Source organism: Hypanus sabinus, chromosome 32 (assembly GCF_030144855.1).
Source record: "Hypanus sabinus isolate sHypSab1 chromosome 32, sHypSab1.hap1, whole genome shotgun sequence".
NCBI lineage: Eukaryota > Metazoa > Chordata > Chondrichthyes > Myliobatiformes > Dasyatidae > Hypanus > Hypanus sabinus.
In genome coordinates, this window is record NC_082737.1 from 5072906 (window position 1) to 5097380 (window position 24475).

The 24475-nt window shown below is 47.9% G+C and overlaps 1 protein-coding gene across 1 annotated transcript in view; it reads left to right on the forward strand.

The window, feature by feature from the left end:
- The window catches only part of LOC132384419 (NACHT, LRR and PYD domains-containing protein 3-like), a 29280-nt gene extending 22601 nt beyond the window's left edge, over window positions 1–6679 (forward strand). The window contains exons 5-8 of the mRNA XM_059955557.1: window positions 1765–3502; window positions 4646–4732; window positions 4888–5055; window positions 5219–6679. Of these exons, the coding sequence (XP_059811540.1) occupies window positions 1765–3502; window positions 4646–4732; window positions 4888–5055; window positions 5219–5306 (2081 nt within the window). The 3' untranslated portion in view covers window positions 5307–6679. The remainder of the gene's footprint in view (window positions 1–1764; window positions 3503–4645; window positions 4733–4887; window positions 5056–5218) is intronic.
- The last annotated feature ends 17796 nt before the right edge of the window (window positions 6680–24475 follow it).

The window sequence follows — 24475 nt, forward strand, 5'->3', positions numbered from 1 at the left end:
ATCTAATTTTTTTACACATTCTGTCCCGATTTATGCATACAATATACCAGGTAACAAATACAGCAATAAAGGAGATCCTGGGAAGAGACTGAGGAGTTTTAGGCAATTGATATTATAGTTCAGATCCAGGGCTGCCAGTGGAAATGTCACGATCCGGTCCGGTGACTCTTCATTTCCGTTAATTTCCTTTTCACCGTGTTCCACCGGGCTCCTAGATTGGAGCACCTGATCCTCATTCGAACCGGCAGCATAAAACTCCGGCTTACATCTACTTTCTGCTGCTCCGCCTCTGGGGCTGTACTGCAATGCTCATTTCGGCTCCGCCGAGAATTCCAGACCTTCTTCCGATACTGTGCGGCAATGCTCGTTCCGGGCCGACAAGAATAATGAACCGTCTGCTGAGCCAGTGTGGCAATATAGGTTTCGGGCCCCCAAGAATCGTGGACTCTAAGTTGCTTTGGTGCCTGGGGTTGCTTTGTGAATTCAGTCGTTTTCGTGTCCTGCTGAGTTGGCGACCAGTTTCACGCTACTCCGAGTCAAGGTACAAATTCTGTCGTTTTCGTGGCCAGCTGAGGATGGCAGGCCGTTTTGCCGCTACTCCGAGCCAAGGTACGAATGAACTGTTGTTGTTTTATCGTCTCGAATCCAGCTGAGGAATGCACCGTTTGCAGCTACTCTGAGACATGATACGAACGTCTGTCGTTGATTAGCTTTGTCCTTTCGTGTCCAGCTGAGTATTGCAGGCCGTTTTGCTGCTACTCCGAGTCAAGATATGAATTGCCTGTCGTTGATTGGTTTTGTCGTCTCCTGTCCAGCTGAGGATTGAAGGCTGTTTGCCACGACTCCGAGTCAAGAAAGGACTGTCATTTCTGTCAATCAATTCAATCAATCTGTCGTTGATTGGTTTTGACGTTCCGTGTCCAAGTCCAGCTCTTTGTCCAAGACCGAGTCCAGGACCAGGCTCTGGGTCCGAGTTCAGCGTTCATGTCCGCGTAAGCATCTATCCTCGCTCCCGAGCTTTCTTGGCAACTATAAACAAACAGACTTCTATTAATGCTACTTACGTGTCTGTGTCCTGCACTTGGGTCCGTTCCGGTCCTACATTGCAACCGGAAATCTAGAGAATGTGGAGAAGCAGAATGGCTAGTCAGAAGGAGCAAAGGGACCATGTGGGACTTTGCGTTTGGACAGGTTAGCCAGACCGTGAGAAGCAGAATACTCTAAGAAAAGGAATTAACATTGCTAATTGAAAACATTACTGAGCAATTTTCAGAAATACAAGGGATGAGACCACCAGATCGCCAGAGTGGCCCTAAGGAAGGGGATGTTCCATTCGCCGTCAATGTCCCTCACTGCCCATCTTCACAATCTGTGTTTCTACACTGATCAGGAAGGGATTGTTATGAATGAAATTGTGGAGACATTAGAGATTATCTTTAAAGAATGGCTGGGTGCAGTAAGTGTTTCTGGAAAATCACATGTGTTGTTATGTGGGCAGCAGAACACAATAAAATATCACAGGGAACTTTTACCTTCATTGCTCACTGAATATCATATTGTACAAGTTTGTTCTTTTCTTGGTCATTGATTGCCGTCCTGTCCATTGTCCGTGAACCAGGTTTTATTGTCCACACTGTCATCCATTGAAATCCATTGTCATCCATTGAAATCCTGCAATATTAGTACAGAGTGTGAAAACTCCAGCTGAATGACAATGTTTTTGACAAGTGTAATGTGTTGATCATTTTATTTTTCCGATGGAAGATGTTCAACAGAAACACAAGGAGACTCTGCGGACACAAACTGAAACACTGAGAGTGAACACGATCCTAATGACGGAGAAGGAGAAGGTTTCCCGGCTGGTTGATCAATACACTGAGCTCACGGTCATTTCTACTGTTCGAGATCGGAGACTGGTGGAACATGAGTTGCTGGCCAGAGGCAGAGACCATGAGGAGTGGAGAGAAAAGCATCTCTGCGGAGAGCTGGAAAAAATCCAGACCGATCAGTTGTTCCAGAGCAGCTTTTCTGGGAATAAATACAATTCTGCGAGTTCCGCAGTAGTGGCCGGAGTGTCGGGGATCGGGAAAACAACAATGGTACAAAAGATTGTTTATGACTGGGCTACAGGGAAAGTATATCAACAATTCCAGTTTGTCTTCCGTTTCAAATTCCGGGATTTAAACTCCATTAACTGTCGAATAAACCTGAAGGAACTGATTCTGGGTCAGTATCCTTACTTTGGGAATTTACTGAGAGAGGTCTGGAATAATCCAGAGGGATTGCTGTTTATATTTGATGGTTTGGATGAATTCAAACACAGAATCGATTTTTCTGACAGTCGGAGAGATTCAGAACCCAAGCACCAGTGCCTAGATCCCGAGTGGCGGTGTGAAGTGTCGGACATTGTGTACAGTTTAATCCAGCACAAGCTGCTCCCAGGGTGTTCAGTGCTGGTGACCACCCACTCCACTGCGTTACATTTATTGGAAAAGGCGGAGATCGGTGTCCGGGCTGAAATCCTGGGATTTGATGGTGAGGAACGGAAGGAATATTTCACCAGGTATTTTGAAAATCATACGGTGGCAGCAGCTGTTTTCAAACACGTGAAGGAGAACGAGATCCTGTACACCATGAGCTACAAGCCCTCCTACTGCCTGATCCTTGCTCTGGCACTGGGCCCCTTCTTCACGCAAAGGGTTAGGGACCCGCAGCGAGTTCCCAAGACCATCACCCAAATCTATTTCCACTATATTTACAACATCTTGAAAAACCACCGCCGTGAGATAGAGAACCCACGTAACGTATTACTCAGGGTTGGTCAGATGGCCTTCAGAGGAGTGTCCGAGAAGAAGATTGTGTTTACAGATGGGGATTTGATCAACCACAATCTGCAGCCTTCCCAATTCCTGTCCGGGTTCCTGATGGAGCTTTTCGAGAGGGAGGATTCTGCCCGGAGCGTGGTGTATACATTCCCAGACCTCACCATCCAAGAGTTTGTAGCTGCAGTGGCACAATTCCTGAATCCACATCCCGAGGATATCCTGAAATTCCTCACTGAAGCCCATAACACAACAGATGGGCGATTTGACATATTTCTACGTTTTGTCGCTGGTCTCTCCTCCGCAATGACAACTCGGGACCTGGAGGAGTTTCTGCGTCCAGTTCCTCATCAAACAGCCTGCCGCGTGGTTGACTGGGTGAAGGAGGAGGTAAAACGCCAGTTTGAAATCACAGAGAGTGAACATAGTAAAAGGAGGCTCCTGAACGCATTGCACTACCTGTTTGAGTCTCAGAATCGTGGACTGGCTCAGGCCACACTGGGATCAATGGAAACGCTTTCTTTCCGTGAAATGCGGCTCACCCCGATTGACTGTGCAGTCCTGTCTCATGTCATCGGACTCTGTGATACAATAAAACTCCTCGACCTGCAGAGCTGCCACATTCAGTGTGAAGGAATCCAGCGGTTGGGACCCGGGCTGCACAAGTGCCGCGAATTGGGGTAACTTGATTTATCTCTCACTTTGAACTGTGAAACTGTTCCATTATGTTGTTTCAATATAAAGGAATTCGGGTGAAACTGCAGCAAATCAGATTGTGAAATTTTCTGACAAATGCCCAGGGGATCGGTCAGTATATCTACAGGAACGGGAGGGTTTGATCTGCCTTGTGAAGGGGATTTAGAGACTTCATCACATTAGTGAACAATGGCCATTGGTTTAATGGTAGTAAATCACAGGAACGGCATGTTTCTTGCTGCCTGTGACACGTCCATTGACAACGTTCCTTCTCACTTTTACTGTCACCCAGACCGACACTGACTGCAGCAAGTGAGTCTGACCTGCACACTCTGTTCCGGATGAGGGACAAGAGACCGTCAGTAGACTGTCCCAGTGAGAAGGAAAGAGATGCCATTGAGAGATTGTCCTCCCCTGCCCTTCCCCGTGTGTGACGATCACCATCAGTCCACCTGTGACTTTGGTCACCACCAGATACTCAGACACAATTCAGGAATCTCCCCTCCCGATTGTGGGCCTCAGTTCAGACCCACCCATCCCGTACAATCTATTTCTGGATCCTCTCAACTTGTTGGATTATCTTTCCCATCCGTATCTTCCTGTGGGATCTCTCCTCCACATCCCCCTTCCTCCTGTCGGACCTCTCTTCCCCATCCTCCTTCCTTTCTTTGGGTTCTCTCTTCACCATTCCCATTCCTTCTGGTAGACCTCTGTTCCCCATTACCCTTCGTCCTGCAGGTTCGGTCTCTCTATCTGTTTTCCTTAGATGGTCCTTCCACCATCTCCCATCGACAGTTTCTCACTCACAAATCTTCATCACTGTGGGACTTTGTTTCACCCTTCGGCCCTGCCCCTTCCAACCCTCACGTCAGTTTAAAAAAAAAACAATTCTACCCATCGGGGAATGAGACAGAATATGTGGAGTTTACAAGGTCACACCGACAGACCAAATTACTGACATTCAGTGAATACCCCGGAGCTGGGCAGTGAGGGACATTACAATGATGGGAACACCGATCAGTGATTTACTGAAGGGTTTAATGTTTCCTGAAATATCCGAGTGAGAGAATTCCCTCGGACCCACAGTTTGAATCACTTTGTTCATTAATTTGTCTGTTTGTGTTTAGACTTGGATGGAATGATCTGGGAGAGTCAGGAATGAAACCGGTGTTTGCGGCTCTGAGGAACCCGGAGTGTAAAATACAGATACTGTGGTAAGTACCAGACTTTGTGAGATTGTGTTTACAGTCAGTGGGTGTCTGACACTAAACATTAATTTGGTCAGTAATTGTGTTACTGATTAACACTCGGGATTTGTACCGTCTCCTTTCTCTCTGTCACCGTCACCCTCTCTCTCTTTCATCTCCAGGCTGGTCAATGTCGGTCTCACAGATTCTGGTGCCGAGGATCTCGTCTCCGCTCTCAGTACAAACCCATCACTGACGGAGCTGAACCTGGGATGGAACTCGCTCACAGACCGATCTGGCCCCGCTCTCCGCCGCCTCATATTGACCCTCCCGAGTCTGGAGGAGATCCGGTGAGTGTTTGTGTTAATGTTCAATGTGATAAAATATCAGAGGATCCGAGGGTTTTCTGCTGATATTTGTCTATGTGTGTTGTTTAAACATTAACCCCAGTCCCCTGTTCATGTCACTGTTGTGTAATCTGGTTATTTCATTTTATTTTTCCATCTGTTTCAGGCTGCGGAACAATCTGTTCAGTGAGACTGGGAGGAAGGAACTGAGATCTCTGCAGGAACCCAGACCTGGACTGAGAGTGGCCGTATGAACATCTGAATGTGTGATCATCCCCTCCCGCGGGATGGCGACATTTTGGCCGATTCCCCGCCCTCCTATTTAAATCCCGACCTTACCTTTAACTCCCGCGCTCCCCTTTAATGGCCGCGCGCCGGGTGTAATTCCCAGCCGTTCTAATGGAACTGGCTCCACTATCGCACTCTGTGACGTTTGGAGCGTTTAGTCAGTGACATATTTCTGCCTCTTTCTGCGTATTTCTGACGAATCAGAGAAGAGTCCCGGCCCTATGTCCTGTAACCTAGGAGTGGTCTTGGCTCTATGTTCTGTATTTAAGAGGGGTACCCGGCCCCATGTCCTGTACCCAAGAAGGTGCACTGGCTCTGTGTTCTAGTCTCCCAAGATCAAGGCTCTGTTCTCCTGTTCTGCCAAGACCAAATCAAGGTTTCGTGTTCTCGTCCTGTCAATGTGCCTCGCCCAGCGCTGTGCTGGAGTTCCCTCTTCCTGTCCAGGAGTCTCACGTCCATTCCTGTAGTCATGCCACGTCCTGTAGCCACGTCTTGTCCTCGCCTAGATCCGGGGTCGGACCCTGAGTCAAGACCCAGGTTTCGGGTCCCTGTCCAGTCTCTGGCTCAGAGTTCAAAGTTCCTCGTCCTGGTCGCGCTTTCCTAGTCTAAGTCCTAGCCCAGGCCCTGAATCCTGGTTTCGTCCAGGGCCTGTATAAATGCCCAGCGTCGTTTCTTTCCCACTTCCCTTGCTTGCTTGACACTCCTAGTCCTCTTCCAAGTACTTAAGTGTAAGTGTCTTGCATTTGAGTCCGCTACCAACGCCGCCCTGTATGACAGTAATGGGTCGATGTAAAATGATCTGTTGGGAGTGAATGACACTCTGACATAAAATGGCCGCTGCATCACTGAAAATGCCTGACGGGACAGTTCAGGGTTAGTGATACTTTATTTAAAGTGAGCGATGGAAACGGAGGGAGTGAGACACCTATTGAAAACGGCCGTTACCGTAGTTAAATTTGTTGAGAAAAGGGGAGAGATGTAGTGATTGAAGGAGAGTCCGTTGGCTGGGTTGAAACGGACAACAAGGAGGGAGGGACGCCTTGGTTACATTGCGCGGCAGAGAAGGAGTGAAGGACACGTTGACTTCAAATGACTGCAGGCTTCACTTGAAATGGCTTTGGTCACGGTCAAAGTGACGGCTTTGGTCGAAGTGAGCGCAAGAGAGGGAGTGGTGCGTTGGTTGAAAATGGGCGAATCCTTGATTAATGCGGCCGCCAGGGATGGAGAGCGACACTGAATTGTTATTGGTTGTAATAACAGTATTTTATAATTTGTGATATATATAGTGTTGGATATTATATATATATGTGTGTTTTAATTAAAAAATTTTGTCACTGAATAGACTAATGGATATATCTCAAATATTCACACATACATATCTACATGTGGGTTTTGTGACGGGAGGAAGAGGGCTGATGAGACGATGAGCGTGGCGAAGTCACTGACTCAATGGGGGACGAAAAGGGGAGGGGTGAAGTTTCCTGTCACAAACTGCTGGCCGACATGGATAAGATACAGACGGGGTGAGGCAGAATGAAACGATAGCAAGGGAGCGGGAGTGATAGGACGGGGAGGAAGGGGAATGATGGGACTGGGAGAGAGGGAAAATAAGACGACCTGTAAGGGTGTGTGTGTCGTGGACAGGGAAAAGGTGGAGCAAGAGGTCGGAACGCGGAAGGGGCTGATGGGACGGAGATTTGAGTGTCGCAACGGAGGGAGGGGGAGAGACTCATCTCAATGACAGAGGGAAGGATTGGGTGGGGGAGCTTAATTTCCCATCAGAAAATGTTCACCACCCAGGATGTGGTGGATGGCGTGCGAAAGGACAAGTGGACAGAAAGGGGAGGGTATCAGGAGTGATGGGGTGAGTAGGGAAGTGACTCACTGGGTAACAGAAAGAGAGATGGGGATATGGAGAGGCGAAAATTTGCATCGCAAAATGGCAGCCAACCAACGTGATGCAGCGTATCGAGGTGGTGGGGAGAGGAAAGCGAGGGGGGGGAGGGAAGTGGTTTGCGAGTGATGAGATGGGAAAGGGGTTGACAAGATGGTGAGTACCAGGGAGTGACACACTTCCTGGCGGTGGAAGTGGGAGGGAGGTTCGCACACTGTCACAAAATGGCTGTCGGCAGAAGATTTAATGGAGAGTCGGGAGAGTGGGCACCCAGGGAAAGGAAATGAGTGATGAGGAGCTGAGAATGAATAAACAGGGAGTGAAGTGAGTAGAGGATGAGGAAAAGGGTGTGCCTCATTCTATGATGCTGGGAGAACAGTTGTGAATGGTAACCATCACAAGATGGCCGCCAGCCAGGGTGAGATGGACGGTGATAGAGGGGAGAGCGAGGGAACATAGAGCAGAGTGTTTCCGGAGTGACGGGATGCCGAGGAAGGGACAGGACGACTCATAACAAGGGAGCTGGAACACCAAGGGGTATCCATGGGGAGGAATGTGGCTACGGGAAGAGCTTGGCACCGTTACCAACCCACTCCCATCTCCAAAATACCGCCTTGATTCCCCCCACCCCCTCAGGTCGCTCGGCCGGAAACTTTCAGGCTGTCCCGTGGAGTGGGGAACGTGTCATCACTGAGGCCCCTCAATGGCAGGAGAGGGCGCGGGCTTGCTGTAGAAGATGGAGGCGAGGTCTGTCGGTGCGTGCTGGTTAGCAGGGGGCGGGGTGAGAGGGAAGGATCAGGTTGAGGAGGGCAGGGGAGAAAGAAAAGGTGAGGAGAGGAGACGAGATGAGTAAAACCATCATCGCCTCTGTGTCGCCCATTACCCTTTCCCTCAGCCTCTCCCTCACTACTCTCTCTTCCCCCTCTGTGCACTCTCCATCTCTCCCCAACCTCTCTTTCCCCCACCCAGTCCTCCAGCCCCTCTCAGCACCCTTTATTTCGTTTCTCCCACGTCCCAATCTCTCTCTCTACCCCTCCCGCGCTCTTGCTCCTACCTGTCTCTTCCTACTTTTACTCTCTAGACCCCCCAGTCTCTCTACACTCCTCCACGCCACATCGTCCCTTCTCTATATTCCCGGCCTCATCCCAAATCTCTCCCTCACCCCGGCTGCTCTCACATCTACGATTTCTGTCCCCCTCTTCCTGGTCTATCTCCCGTCTTGGTCTTTCCCTCTCCCTCACTGGTCTTTCTCCCCGTCTCACTCTCCTCCCTCACCAATCGTTATCTCTCCGTCCTTCCAGAATCTCTCACCAAGGTTCCCTCTCTCCAACAGTCTCTTTAAAAATTATTGTGGAAGTACATCTACGTCACCATATGCAGTTCTGAGTCATATTAGGAACATAGAACATAAAAACATTGAAAAACCAAAGCACAATACAGGGCTTTCGGCCAACAAAGCTGTGCCAAGCATGTCATTTTCTTGCAGGCATTCATAAAACAGCATAAATAATAAATATAAAAGAATCACTAGGGTTTTCTTCCTCCAGTCTCCTTCTCCACTCTTTCCTCACCCCCGTCTGTCTGTCTCAGACTCTCAGTCCCTCTCCAGACTCTCTACCCTAGAGCTCTCTCTCCCATCTTTCCCTGGTCTCTCTCTCTCTCTGCTGTCTGCCTCCCTTTCCCCCATCACAACAACAGTGATGTTGAGTGTGGAACGTCTGGTAGAGGTAAATCTCTCTGTCTCTCTCGCTCTCTCTCAAACACACTCTCTCCCCCGCCCCCATTCTTGCTGATTCCGAAGTCCTTTTCTCTCAATCACAACCCCCAGCGTCTCCCGCGGGAGGAAGTGCGAGGAGAGAGAGAAGAATTGTTATAGAGGAAGATTTAGAGGCAGTGAGGGAAAAAAAGAGAGGGGCAGTCAGACTGGCAGACAAATACGGGAGAGAGACAGAAAAAAAATAACAGAAAGCAAACCCAAGGGAGAGAGTGAGAGAGAATGTCCGAGACAGCAATGAGTAAAACCGAGAGAGGGAGAGATAGAACGAGACAGATAAATCAAGTGAATGAGAGAGAGAGAGAGAGAGAGAGAGAGAGAGAGAGAGAGAGAGAGAGAGAGAGAGAGAGAGAGAGAGACCGAGGCAGAGAGTTAGAGTAAAAAGAAAAGAGTGATAGTTAAAGAGAGAGAGGGGAGACAGACAGTGAATGTCAGGATCAGTGTCAATGGGAGACGAGATGTGGACGGAACAGCGACGTGTGAGAGGTTCCATTCAGAGTAGCAGAAACTCGCACCGCAGCAGCTCGGGAACAGGAGGAACTGGCGAACGGAGCGAGAATGGGAAAACTCGGATCCCTCCCCTTGTGCTACCTTGGTTACTGAGTGTGGGTCAGAGTGCATGGAACTTCCTAGTTCACTGTCTGAGTGTGTGTAGCTCCATAACCATCTTCTCTCCTCTGTCCACACGCCTCATCTCCTCCATCTGCCCCATCCTCCTCAGCCGTCACCATCCTCACACAGAGGTATGTCAGTAAATCTCCAGAAAAGCTCAATACTAAACACTATTAGATAGTCGGAAAGTTCTGAGCAATTGAGAAATGAGTGTGCCCGGACCTCTGGTTTTATCAGGTTGAGCCAAGAAAAGCAAAATAATACATATTGACGTGTATAACACGAATATTACATAATAGCCCGGTCTGAAACCGATTTGGAAAACTTACAAATGAAAATAAGGACTGAAATGAGGAATTTTAGAAAACACCATGTACACTCGAACTGCATATTTACTGCATATTAACTCCACCTGAGAAAGAAGGATGAACCGGAAAAAACATAAATATTTTACACAACAGTCAGATAAAACTTCTAAGGACATATTTTCATCACCGGAAGCATGATTTATCACTCCAACGAACATATACTATTCTGATTATCAGTACTCGAACCTGAAATTAAATGCTAGCACAAGGATGAAAAACTGAAGGAAGTATCATGACAGAAGAAACTGTTAACCAATGGAAGATCATGAACTCCAGACCCGGCCACGTCGACATCCCATCTCTGTACTTAACTCTTTGATAGATGAAGGCCACTGTACCCAAAGCTTTTTTTCTGGCCCTATCTACCAGTGACGCCACTTTCAACAGATTCTGGACCAGTATTCCCAGCTCCCTTTGTTCTACCGCACCCCTCAGTGCCCGACCGTTCAACCTTCCCTGGTTAGTTCTACCGAAGAGCAACATCTCACATTTGTCTGCGTTAAACTCCATCGGCCATTTTTCAGCTCATTTTTCAGCTCATTTTTGCAGCCGGTGCGGATCCCGCTGTAAGTCATTATTGCCTTCCTCGCTGTCCACTACACCTCCAATCATGTTGTCATTTGCAATTTCCCAGTAAGCTACATTATCATTCAGATTGTTGATATAGACGAGAAACAAAAACGTTCCCAGCACTGATGTCTGCAATCTACCTCCAGGTCTACTTTCAAGCCAATGCCTCATCTTGAATGCCGAGCAAATGAATCTTCGTGATCAACCTCTCACGCGGGAGCTTGTCTTCTGGTTACTTACACAGACACAATCACGCGGCAAACATCATTCACTAAAATCTTGCTTTAAAGGGCAAACTCATAAAAAGTGTCATACATTACTGTAAGTACAATCCTTGTCCTGTTTTAGAATCAGAGTCCTACAATAACATGACGACCGACCCACTATTACGGGTAGGGTGATCCATAATACATGGGACATCGCACCCAAGACACTCAGTCGTAAGCAGTAAGCAGAGGTGAGAATATGTGTGGAATTCTGAGATAGGTATACAAGTAATAATAGTTATAATGATAATGATGACGATGACGATTATGATGATGACAATGATAATGATGATGATAATAATAATAATAATAATAATAATAATAATAATAATAATAATAATAATACCTGATGAATACCTCCCGAATATTGCTCAAGTCTGCCGAAGTACCACCGATGTAGATTGGTTCAAATGTGCTTACTGCCTCCGGGACAGCTTTGAGAAGAGAAATGAAGATTAAACTGAAAGTCGGACGGTTACGCTCGATCATTTGTGAGGAAACAAGAGGAATCAAGCTGCTTCTGTGTGATTGGGGAACTCGTTTGGGACCAATGGCCATCATCATGCTCGTTTCCCGGTTGTTAGAGAGAGAAAACAGACATTTCAGTCACTAACCTAAATGGTGTGAACCCTACTTTCCTTGGCATCAGGAGGGAACAATGGGATCAAAATGTACGAAACAGCGCACCCTAACGCCTTCACCAGCGTATTGGGGATGTTAATCATGCTAGTCTGAAAAAAAATCACTAAGAAATTATCATCAACAGATCACTCGCAGTAGCAGAAGAAACAACACACTGAACCACTGTTACATCATCAACAAGAATGCTTACTGTGTTATTCCACGCCCTCAATTCGGGAAGTCTGATCACCTGGCTGTAATTCTATTCCTTAAGTATACGCAGAGACTGAAGACTGTATCATCAGTAGTGAGGACCAAAAAGGTATTGTTATGAATGCACCACAGCTCTGAGGGGCCGAAGGGTGCGGGGTAGCCCCCTCTTTTGTGAGAATCGTAAGAGCATTATTGGGTTAAGTCAGAGGACCCAGGAAATGAGAGAGAGAGACATGGCCATTGTCTCCTGGAGACAACGTTTGTGGATTGGGGACTATGCTACGTGCAGGCCCTCGGGCAAAGTGGGCTGGTTGAGAGAGAGATTGCATCACCCCAACCTGATTGACATCTACTACCCGGCGAGCTAAGATAAAAGGGGGGCTGTAGGGACAGCACCTCAGACGCACCAGAAGAAACGCTAGCGATCCCGCAATAGCGGGAAGCCATTTGAAGGAAGCCATGTGCGTTCGGTTCCCTTGCCTGGGGGCTGGTGGCTGGTACCACGGAAGACGACTTGTAACTAACAACGGGGAACCAACTCCCCCCGACTCAACGGATTGGCCTCAAAAAGACTCGGGCAAGTTTCAAACCGTCTCTCTCTTAAACCCAAAGAGCTGCAGCTTGAAGGGACAGTGACTTTTATCTTTCCATCGGACAATACAATATCCCCTGGACAAACGATAGCTATTGCTTAATTGATGATTATTATTATACCCGCGTTTTTAGATTGAGTATTGACGACGTATTTTATCTGAATGTGTGTATTAATCTTATTTTTGTGCCTTTTTATAAATAAAGACTTTTAAAAATAGTACCATCAGACTTCAACGGGCCTCTCTATCTTTGCTGGTAAGTGACCCAGTTACGGGGTTCGTAACAACAATTGGGGTTCTCGTCTCGAGATTTGAAACCAAATTGGGGAGCCAGTGTATCGGGCTTGTAAGTCCAAACTTGGATCTGATACGCGGGTAGCCAGACGGGAAACCAGCAAAGATGGACGTGGATGAATAAATTTGGCGAAGGGGTTAAACGTCGCAGAGGTGAGGTCGTCCATGAAAAAGCAGGAAGGGCAATAACCCAGTATTATATTGGGAAGAATGTGTTTGCAGCTGAGGTATTGGAAAATATCCCTGAAAAGGTACCAGCTTGTGGGAGGCTCAGTTAGAGTTGGAGAAATAAAGGTTGGAACATGAAATTAAGTTAAAGCAGCTGGAAGCAGCCGAGAAAGAGAGAGAGAAAGAGAAAAAGAAAGTGCCGAGAAAGAGAGAGAGAGAGAGAAAGGGCCGACAAACAAAGGGAGCATGCGCGCCAGCTAAAGGAGTTAGAGGTGAAACGGGATCAGGAGCTCCAGCTAAGGGCGTTAGAGGTGAAAAGGGAGCAGGAAAGAGCTGAGAAGCAAAGAGAGCATGAACTTCAGTTAAAAAAGCTGGAAGCAGCTGAGAGGGAGAGGGAGGCAGAGAGACAGAGGAAACATGACTTGGAGATGAAGTTAAAGCAAGAGCAACGCGGTCAGGGATCAGAACGAGAGGACCGGTTTGATGTTAGTCGGGCGTTGAGGTTAGTACCCCCGTTCGAGGAGACGGATGTTGATAGTTATTTCTTGCTTTTTGAAAAGGTGGCAGTGAATCAGGAGTGGCCCAGAGCACAGTGGGTGGCGTTGTTATAAAGTGTGTTAAAAGGGAAGGCACAGCGGGCATATGCGGCGTTGTCCATGGAGGAGGAGAGATATGACAAAGTAAAGGCGGCCATTCTCCGGAGTTATGAGCTAGTACCTGAAGCGTATAGACAGAAGTTCAGAACTTTAAAGAAAGGGTGGAATCAGACGTATACCGAGTTTGCCTATGAGAAGGGTGTGCTCTTGGACCGTTGGTACACAGCAGAGATAGTGGGGTGGGGGGAATATTGGCGTCTCAGAGAGTTAATTTTGATTCAGGAATTTAAAGGTTGTGTTCTGGAGGAGATCCGGATGTATTTGAATGAGAAGCCGAATAAGTCCATTTCAGAATTTGCTAGGTTCGCCGATGAATATGCCCTAACCCACAAGACAAAGTTTTCCTCGAATAAAAGTTCCCCGAGAGACCGCGGGAACGATCGAGGAAGTCCGCCGGCTGAGGCAGAGGTCCCGCCGGAGCTAGTGGTAAGGTTGAGGGGGAAAGGCCAGACGGCCAGAGATTTCAGGGCTTGACCTGTTTTAATTGTGGGAAGAGCGGGCATGTTGCGTCTCGGTGCTTTGCTCCGAGGAGGGAGACGGGAAAAGGGAAAGCAGCAGTCCCTATCGGATGTGCCGTGGTAATCAGTAGATCGACAAGAGAGCCCCGGGTAGACAGAGTACGAGAAGAGTTAGAGACTTGTCTGTCACACGGAACCGTGTCTGTGAGGGAGGGAGACCCACCAATTCCCGTACCAATCTGGAGAGACACGGGGGCTGAGCTGTCGTTGATCAGCAGTAAGGTACTAGAGTTTGGTCGAAAGACGAGAATGGTAGCTGTAAAGGGAATAAGTAAAAGGATAGAAATGATGCCCTTACATGAGGTCATTATGGATTGTGAGCGGTGTCTGGACCCGTTGAAATAGGGGTGCCATCAGAATTCCCTAGAACTGACGCGGACGTCCTTCTCGGTAACGATTTAGCAGGTGGTAAGGTTTGGGCAGCCATGACGAGGACCGGGCGGCCGGTGAGTGCTGAGGCTCCGCCCCTAGAGTCCCAGATCTATCCCGCATGCGCGGTCACTGGAAGCCTGTCGAGACAGGCAGCTGAGACCGAGAGCAGTTTAAATCTGGCCAGTTTTGATTTGGCCGAGACGTTTCTATCGACCCTGTACCACGAGGGTTTAGAGGGTGGTAAAACGAAGAGTAGTAAAGTGAAAGAGGGTAAGGGAGCGGAGGTAGATCTGCCTTTAGCGAGGAGAAAGGTCATAGAGGCAGAAAATAAAGAGGAGGAACCGATAGAGCGGTTAAGAGGTCCAGTGTTGGGCAGGGATGATCTGTCTGGTTTGGCAGAACTGTTTGAGGAAGTTGAAACTTCTAAAGGTGTTCCCGATAATGAAATGAGGGCAGCCCTAGATGAAAAGGGTGCCCTTACCTCGAAGAAGTCTGCTAGGTTGGCAGATGAGATTGTTTCAGCCCGAGGGTTTGAGTTTACTCCGGAAAGGAGTTGCCCAGAGAGTACCTGGGAGAAACGGGGGAACTTAGAATTTGAAAAGGGTACGGGTATTGAAAGCCTGGAAGAGGCCAATGTCCCGTTTGGGTGTGTCCAAGATGGGGATGCACGTGGTACTGAACCTAGTAACGGAGCTCAGAAAAAAGCGGAACAAGGCCGTCCTTGTGGGTCAGATAGACTTGGTTCCGTGGAAAAAGGGTTAACCTGGGAAACAGTGGGAAGTGAGAGTTCCCAGGTGTTTGTGCTCGAAGGTGTGTTCAAAGTTAATGTAGAATTTAAGAATGGGGAGATAAGAATTATTATTGAAGGAAACGGAAAGTCTGTAGTTCCCAAGTCGAATGAAGAAATTTTAAACCCGGCAGATTGCTTACAGTGTAAGCCGGGAGATAGCGGGGCCCCCTACTCTATTATTATGCCAGGATGTGGTGTGAAGAGGCCGAATTCGAAATGCTGCTTGAACGAAGAGTTCGAATTAAAAACCAATAGCCTGAAGGGTCCTGACGAAAGGGCTAGCCACCTGGGTAAAATTAAAGAATTGCGTGGAAATGGTCTAAGTTTGGGACACGGTGTTGATAAAATAACCCCTATGAAAAAGGCGGACGGGAGTTTACCTCGCCAGATTACTCAAGTTCCCCACGTGGGAACTCACCGGAAAAGAGGCGATGGTTAATGGGTATGCCATTTTAAGTAGCAAAGCAGGTTGTACGGGATTTCGCTAAAGCCTGTGAATAATAAAGGCAACCTCCTTGGAAGCCTGCCTGTTAAGTGAAAACGACCGAAACGATTAGTACTCACATAAACTTTGGTAGATGCACATAAGCTAAGATCACAACTCCTTAGTTTTGTTGCTAAAAAAAAACCAGGTGGTTATTAAGTTGAAGTCTGATGCTACAAGACTTTAGTAAGGTACAAGATGTTAAAATATTAAAGGAAATGCCAGTGTAATCGTTAACCGTTTGGATGCTGAATTGAATGTATCACTGTATTACTCTGTAGAAAAAAAATCGTTTGTATTGTGTTAGCTTCTAAAACCCTGTAAGACACTGTACTACTTCGTTTCACCGCTGGTGAAAACGCTTTGAAGAAAGGGGGTGTTATGAATGCAGCACAGCTCTGAGGGGCCGAAGGGTGCGGGGTAGCCCCCTTCTTTATGAGAATCACAAGAGCATTATTGGGTTGAGTCAGAGGACCCAGGAAATGAGAGAGAGAGAGACATGGCTATTGTCTCCTGGAGACAACGTTTGTGGATTGGGGACTGTGCTACGTGCAGGCCCTCGGGCAAAGTGGGCTGGTTGAGAGAGAGATTGCATCACCCCAACCTGATTGACATCTACTACCCGGCGAGTTAAGATAAAAGGGGGGCTGAAGGGACAGGTTCTCAGACACACCAGAAGAAACGCTAGCGATCCCGTAATAGCGGGAAGCCATTTGAAGGAAGCCAAGTGCGTTCGGTTCCCTTGCCTGGGGGCTGGTGGCTGGAACCACGGAAGACGACTTGTAACTAACAACGGGGAACCAACTCCCCCCGACTCAACGGATTGGCCTCATAAAGACTCGGGCAAGTTTCAAACCGTCTCTCTTAAACCCAAAGAGCTGCAGCTTGAAGGGACAGTGACTTTTATCTTTCCATCGGACAATACAATATCCCCTAGACAAACGATAGAGCTATTGCTTAATTGATGATTATTATTATACCCGCGTTTTTGGATTGAGTATTGGCGACGTATTTTATCTGAATGTCTGTATTAATCTTATTTTTGTGCCTTTTTATAAATAAAGACTTTTTAAAATAGTACCATCAGACTTCAACGGGCCTCTTTATCTTTGCTGGTAAGTGACCCAGTTACGGGGTTCGTAACAGTATGGACAAGGGAAGCGCAGCAGCGCCTACAGGACTCCTTTGAATCGGTGGACTGGGCTGTATTCAGGGATTCAACTTCGAATCTGGATGAGTCTAGTGTAGTGTATTTGTTACGGACTTCATTAAAACCTGTGTGCATGAGTGTGCGCCTACAAAGAATTACTGTTTATTCCCAAACAAAAGACCGTGCATGAACCAGAGGGTACGTCGTCTGCTGAAGTCTAGATCTGTGGCATTTAAACTGGCGACCTACGTCTGTACCAGAAAATGTGGTATGATTTGCGGAGGGCTGTTTCAAGGGCGAAGCTTCAATTTCCAAGGAGGTTGTAGGCGACATCGGATATATGACAACTCTGCAAAGCAAAATCCTAAAGTATTAATGGCAGTGATGTTTCACTACCCGACATATTCAACGTCTTGTATGCGCGCTTTGAAAGGGAGAATATAACTACAGCTGTATAGATCATTGCTGAACCCGGTGACTGTGTGATCTTCGTCTCAGAGGCTGTGTTTAAAGTGAGTGAATCCTCCAGGGCGAAAAGTTCGATGAATTCTTGGTAAGGCTCTGAGAACTAGTGCCAACCAACTGGCGGGAGTATTCAAGGGCATTTTCAACCTCTCACTGCTACGGGCGGGATTTCCCACTGCTTGAAAAAAAACAATTATACCAGTGCCTGAGAAGATTAACGTGAGCTGCCTTTATGACTATCGCCCGGTAGCACTCACATCGACAGTGATGAAATGTTTTCAGGGAGTGGTCATGACTAGGGTGAACTCCTGCCTCACCAAGCATCTGGACCCACTACAACTTTCCTATCGGCACAACAGGTCAATTGCAGATACAATCTTAATGGCTCTTCACACGGCTTTAGACCACCTGGGCAATACACATACTTATGCAGGATGCTGTTTGGTTACAATAGCTCAGCATTCAACACCATCATTCCCTCAATCCTGATTGAGAAGTTAGAGAACCTGGGCCTCTGTGCCTCCCTCTGCGGTTGGATCCTCGACTTCCTAACTGGAAGACCACAGTCTGTGCAGATTGTTGATATTATCTCTTCCACTCTGTCAATCAGCACTGGTGCACCTCAGGGCTGTGTGCTTAGCCCACTGCTCTACACTCTGTATACACATGACTGTGTGGTTAAACATAGCTCATATACCATATATAAATTTACTGATGATACGAGCATTGTTGGTAGAATATGCATGGAGACGAGACGGCGCACAGAAACGATATATGCCAACTAGTGGAATGGTGTTTCAGCAACAACCTTACGCTCAAGATCAGTAAGACGCAAGAGCTGGTTGTGGGCTTCAGGAACGGCAAGACAAAGCATCAGATACCGATCCTCATCGAGGGATCAGAAGTGGAGAGAGGAGCAGTTTCAAGTTCTTGAGTTTCGGGATCTCTGAGGGTCTAACCTGGTCCCAACATACCGATTCAGCTATAAAGAAGGCAAGACAGCGACACTTCTTCATTTTTTATTTGGAGATATTTGATATGCCAACAAATACACTCAAAAACTTTTATAGATGGGAGGGCAATCTGACAGGCTGTAGCAGGTTTGGGGAGGAGGTGTTATTGCACAGGACCGAAAAAATTTAGGCAGCTCTATCTTGGGTGTAGCATCCGTTAGTCTCGCGAGACCGTGGATCTGCACCTGGAAAGTTTTACTTCAGTCTGTGTTGGTAGAGCAGCATCTGTTGTGGTTGTAGATTCAAACACGGGGTTTGCAGTCTTGGCTATAGCGACTGCATTTGAAGGCGCTGTCCTCCAGTGTTGTTTTGGTGCTGTTTTTATTTTCGGCGAGTGCGCTTTTCTTCAGTAGCAAGCCATAGCTTCTCTTGTCCTATTTTAAGCCCTCTACGTAGATCCAGCCTCCAGCGAGAGAGATCGCTTGCAATGTCCTCCTACCTCACTTTCAGGTTCATGTCTCTCTTGCAGACATCTTTGAATCGAAGATGGGACCGCCCCTGTACTCTCTTGCTGGAGGCCAGTTCCCCGTACCGCAGGCCTTTCGGGATCCTCCCGTCTGACATGCGGTGCACGTGGCCATGTCAGCGGGGACGGCGTTGCTGCAGCAGAGTGAAGAGGCTTGGTATCGGGGAGCGGGTCAGGACCTCATCTTTGGTGACTCGGTTAGTCCACTTGATGTCCAGGATGCGTGTCAGGCTGCGAAGGTGGAAGGCATTAAGACGCCGCTCGTGTCTGGAGTAGAGGCTCCGAGTCTCTCTGCCGTAAAGCAGTGTGATGAGGACGTAGGTCCTGTAGACTGAAAACTTGGTGTGCGTCGGCAGCTTTCTATTCTCCCAGACTCTCTTTTTCAGCTTGGCGAATGTTGAAGCTGCTTGGCTGATCCTTCTGTTGATCTCGGGGTCGAGGGAGAGACTGTCCGTGATGGTCGAGCTAAGGTATGTAAACTCCTGAACTACCTCCAGCTCGTATTTGTTGATGATAATGGCAGGGTGTTGCTCAACACCTTGGTCCAACACGTTGGTCTTCAGGCTGATGATCAAGCTGAAGCACTGGCAGGCTCTTGAGTAGCTGCCCATGAGGCGCTGCAGTTGTTTTTCAGAGTGTGTTGCCAATGCCATGTCGTCTGCACACAAAATGACACTGATGAGTACTTCACTAACCTTGGTTTTCGCCCTCAGTGTGGACAGAATAAACACCCTCCCCTCCGATCTGGTGTGGAGGTAGACACCATCAGTTGATGCTCCAAAGGCGTGTTTCAGCATGACTACAAAGAAGATGCCGAACAGGGTGGGGGCAAGCAACCAGCCCTGCTTCACACCGCTGCGGATGTTGATGGCGTCTGAAGAACAGCCGTCAAACTGAACGACACCTTTCATGTCTGTGTGGAATGACTGAACTATTCTGGGGAACAACCAATCCTGGCGAGGATTTTGAACAGGCAGTCTCTGCTCACAAGGTCGAAGGCGTTCGTGAGGTCAATGAAAGCGACGTAGAGTGGTTGACTTTGCTCTCTGCATTTCTCTTGTTGCTGTCGAAGGGAGAAGATTATGTCGATTGTGAAGCGTTCTGACCTGAAACCGCACTGAGACTCGGGACATACCCTACTGCTATTTTCTGCAGTCTGTTGCGAACCACAAGGGCGAAGACCTTCCCAACGATGTTCAGCAAGTAGCTTCCCTGTAGTTGCTACAGTCGCTTCTGTCCACTTTGTTCTTATATAGGGTGACAATGTTGCAGTCTCTCATGTCTTCTGGCTCTGCTCCCTCAATACAGCACTGGCACGGCAGTTCGTGTTTAGCAGGAGGCCCTTTGCGCACTTGATGCCCTCTGGTAGACTGCCATCCAGTCCCAGTGGGAAGGCTGTCAATGGCTTTACTCAGCTCTTCGGCAGTCGGCAATGCATCCAGTTCCTCCATAACAGGCAGGCATTCCACGGCGTCCAGCGCTCTCTCCGAGATGCTGTTTTCTCTGGAGAAGAGAACAGAGTAATGCTCCACTCATCTCTCCATCTGCTTGCCTTTGTCTTTGATAGTCTGGCCTGTTAAGGTTTTCAGTGGTTCTATCTTGCTCTGGATTGGACCGATGGCTTTCGTGGTTCCCTCGTACACTCCACGGATGCTGTCTATGTCAAACGATGACTGAATGCTTTCTCATAGTTGCAATCAGTGGCCTGGCTGTTCCCTGGGCTTGCTTCTTGCTGTCCTTAGCGCTTGCAGTGTTGCCTGGGTGGGGTGTCGTTTGTGCTCTAGCAGTGCAACACGCTGTACCTCGATGACAGCGGTGAGCTTACTTGAGTTCGCTTCAAACCAGTCCTGAGTCTTATCCCTTTTCTTCCCGAAAGTCTTGAATGCAGTACTGTGGTTAGTATTCCTGAGAGAGTCCCATCTCTGCTGAGCATCTCATTGTGGTGGGTCTGCAAGGAGAGCATCCTCCAGTGACTTGATGAACTCCGCTCCTTTGTCTGGGTGTTGTGTCTTACTGGCATTCATGCGCTGTTTGCCTGTGGGCTTGGCGTAGTGCAACTTCTCTGGCCGAAGTCAGTTCTTGCAGCAAATATGTGTCGCAGTCGGCACTCCGAAAGGAGCGAGTCATGAGCACGTTTCTCAGGTGACGGCGTTTTGTGATTCTCAGGTTCAGCTTGTGCCAGTGTTTGGAGCGGGGATGTCGCCAAGACACTTCGTGCTGAGCTTTGGTCCGGCAGTAGGTGTTGGTGACACACAATTCGTGGAGCTTGCAAAGCTGGAGCATTCGTTGTCCGTTGTCATTCATGCTGCCAATCCCATACCGCCCCACGCAGCTTGGCCAGGAGTCGTGGTCAGCGCCCTCTCTGGCATTGAAGTCGCCAAGCAGCAGCAACTGTTCCTGGTTTGGGATCTCCTGTATCATCATTCAGAGCTGGTCGTAGAACTCGTCCTTTGCGTCTTGTATGAGGAGAGGGTTGGGGCGTAGACGCTGACAAGGTTGATAAGCCCGTTGGATGCGTGGAGTCGAAGTGAGAAAATCCTCCTCGTCCCTCTCTCGCACGGCTCTACAATCTTCAGCAGCGAGTTGTTCACCATGCTCTCTGGTGTCGTCTGAGCCCTTCCACTGCCAGAAGAATGTACAAGCCTACAAAGTACCTAGGACATTTTCTTGGAGCGGTGTCAGCGTCGCACACCCTGCGGTAGGAAGGTTTACTGGTTCCGTAATGGATCAGCATCAGGGAACAACGGTATGGAATATGGCAGAAATTCCGAAGAATGCCTTCTGGGCTGCGCAATTTAACCTTGAAAATTATGAGTGGATGGCCTTAGACCTTCAAATTGCGAATGCATTAATAATCATTCAAGTGATTTACTTCCCCGTCTTCGCTATCATTGCTCTTCCCGGTGAGTCTCTCTCCAAAGCTCAACTATGCAACAATATTTAACTGTTGTCTAACGTTTATCACCCATCTGAAATTATTGCTGCTGTCGCACACTCCGTATAAGAAATTCTCAAAGTCTCAAATTCTGCAACGATGCTGTTGACTGTGACTCTTGGCACCGTGCAGGTCAATTGTCTAATTGCTAAACTCTGTCCAGCCGTTGCACACAGCATTTCATGACCGAGATATAATATACCGAGAAATATAATCCAAACCCGTAGTATTCTCAAAGCCAATCGCTCTGTCCACTCAGCGCCAGCATCACTGCACACCAGCCACAAATTGGATAAATTCTCAACAGAAAACGCTTCCTGATGTGTGTCACTTGATTATTATTTTTTCTCCTCCTCGCAGTGAACCTGGTGACGATTTTAATCTTTTTCAGAGGAAAGTGCGGTCTCTCTAGAGTTGTCACTCGCTACCTGGTTGCCATGGCAGCGGCAGATCTTATGGTTATTGTCCTGGATCTGATATTGGGCAAGATTCCGGATACTTACATGCCAGTGAAACTTTTCCTCTGGGGTAGGGATACACCAGTGTGTAAAATCCACGCCGTCCTGCTTTACGTTGCCACCAATTATTCGGTCTGGTTCACCGTCACTTTCACCTTTGACCGGTTTGTGGCCATTTGTTGCCAGAAGCTGAAAACAAAATATTGCACCGGGAAAACTGCAGCTGTGAATCTGGGAACAGTGACTGTGATCGGCTGTTTAAGAAACGCTTACTGGTATTTTCGGCTCTCGGGGCGTTATGCACTGTTAATTGCTCCATTTATTTGTAGGCAAACCGCATATTATGTGTCTTCATCTGTCGTAATACAAATGGACTTATTTAATTACCTTCTCACTCCTGTAATCCCATTCCTATTGGTTCTCCTGACGAATGGATTAACCATCAGGCACGTTTTAGTCACCAGCAGAGGGCGCAGGAGACTCCGGTGTGCTGACAAGGGACAGGGTTCCAGGGACCCGGAGATGAGAACCGCAGGAAATCCCTCTTTTTACTGCTGATCATCTCTGGCAACTTCGTCCTGCTGTGGGCACCGTTCACTCTGTGTTCTGCGTGGAGCCGACTGTCTGCTTTGCCTGCGGTGACGCTGCCTCCTGATTCTGTGCGAGAACTGGGCTCGATGTTGCAGCTTCTGTGCTGCTGCACAAACACGACTCTTTACGCCGTCACCCAGACCAAGTTCAGGGAGCAACTGAAGGACGCGATAAAATATCTCCTGGCTCTCATTGCTGCGAGTATGTCATGAATTAACGATGTTTCCCATCCTGGCCCAGCTAATTCACCACTCATTGCAGGCAAGCTCTGCATTAATAGTTCTCCCTGTTCGTCTCATTACTTGCCCGCTTTACCATCGCGAATGATTCCTCACTCTGGCTCAATAACGATAATTTTAATCTTTTTTCTTCCTGCATTCGCCGGTTTCTATCCCCCTCTCCTCCCCAGTGAAAATATTTATATTTGTTAGTGCAGATCACAGTTGTGACCCACAGTTCTGCCGTCCAAGTCCCACTTTTCACCTGTTCCAGCCGCACTGCTCCTCTCCAGCGAGAAACCTCTCCTGTGTTCCCGAATCCTCTCCCGTTTAACAGTGACTGCCAATCCAATCCGCACATCGATACTGTAAATTAACTCTTTTCCTGAGTACCGCTTTGATAAATTCAATGATTCCAGGAACATCTTGTAGCCACAATTTTATAAGACGTTTGAAAAATCGATGCTAGTGTTGATGAAATGCGAATGTCAATTTGCAATGTGAGTGGGGAGGGGCGGGGAGGAAATGCTCTAGTTTTTTTTAGGCTCGACTTGGCTGACGGGACTCTGTAGACCAGTTCAGCATGACTACACGGGCCGAAGGGCATGTTTCCGCGCTGGTTTCTCTTAAGTGTTTAGAAATTTCCACCCAACCTACCACAGAATGCTATGAGATAAGATCCCTCTCAGCCCTGGGTATTTGTTCTTATTTACGGACGTGAGAATGTCGATAATTATGTCTGGAGAACAGCAGCAGAATTTCCCCTTCCCTTTATTGGGCACTGAAACCGAGAGACGCTTTCCTGACGAATATCGACGGGAAGTAATATTTTTGCTCCCTCTCCCTTAACCTCTACGTTTAGATTCCACGTGTAGTCCCCCTGCAGTACCAGCACTTTCCACCAGCGCTTGTCCATGTTATGCTGAAAATAAAAGAAAACCTTCGCATTAATCTTAATGACGTCAGCCAGTGAATTACCTTCATCCCCAATTGTTCACGTTGAACAATTCCCTGCACTCGAGAGGACAACTCCACAAAGTTGTCCCTACCTTAGGAAGTACTAGGCTTACCCATATCCTTCTATTTATCTAAGCTCTATGTACCTATCCAAAAGTCTCTTAAGACCCTAGTGTATCCGTCTCCACCACCATTGCCAGCAGCCCATCCACGCACTCCCACTCACTGAGTAAAAAACGTAGCCCTGACCTCTGTACCTACTCCCCAGCACCATTTCCTGTGTCCTCTTATTGCAACCATTTCAGCCTCTGACTATCCACTGGATTAATAGCTCTCAGCATCTTATACACCTCTATTGGGTTACCTCTCATCCTCTGTCGCCCCAAGGAGAAAAGGCCGAGTTCACTCAAACTGTTTTAATAAGGCATTCTCCTCAATTCAGACAACATCCTTGTATATTTTTTGCACCCTTTCTACGGCTTCCCCATCCTTCCCGTAGTGAGGCGACCAGAAGTGAGCACAGTGGGGTCTGACGTGCGTCCTATATAGCTGCAACATCACCTCTCGGCTCCTAAATTCAATTCCACGATTGATGAAGGCCAATACCCCGTATGCCTTCTTAACCACAGAGTCAACCTGCGCAGCTGCTTTGAGCGTCCTATGGACTCGGACCCAAGATCCCTCTGGTC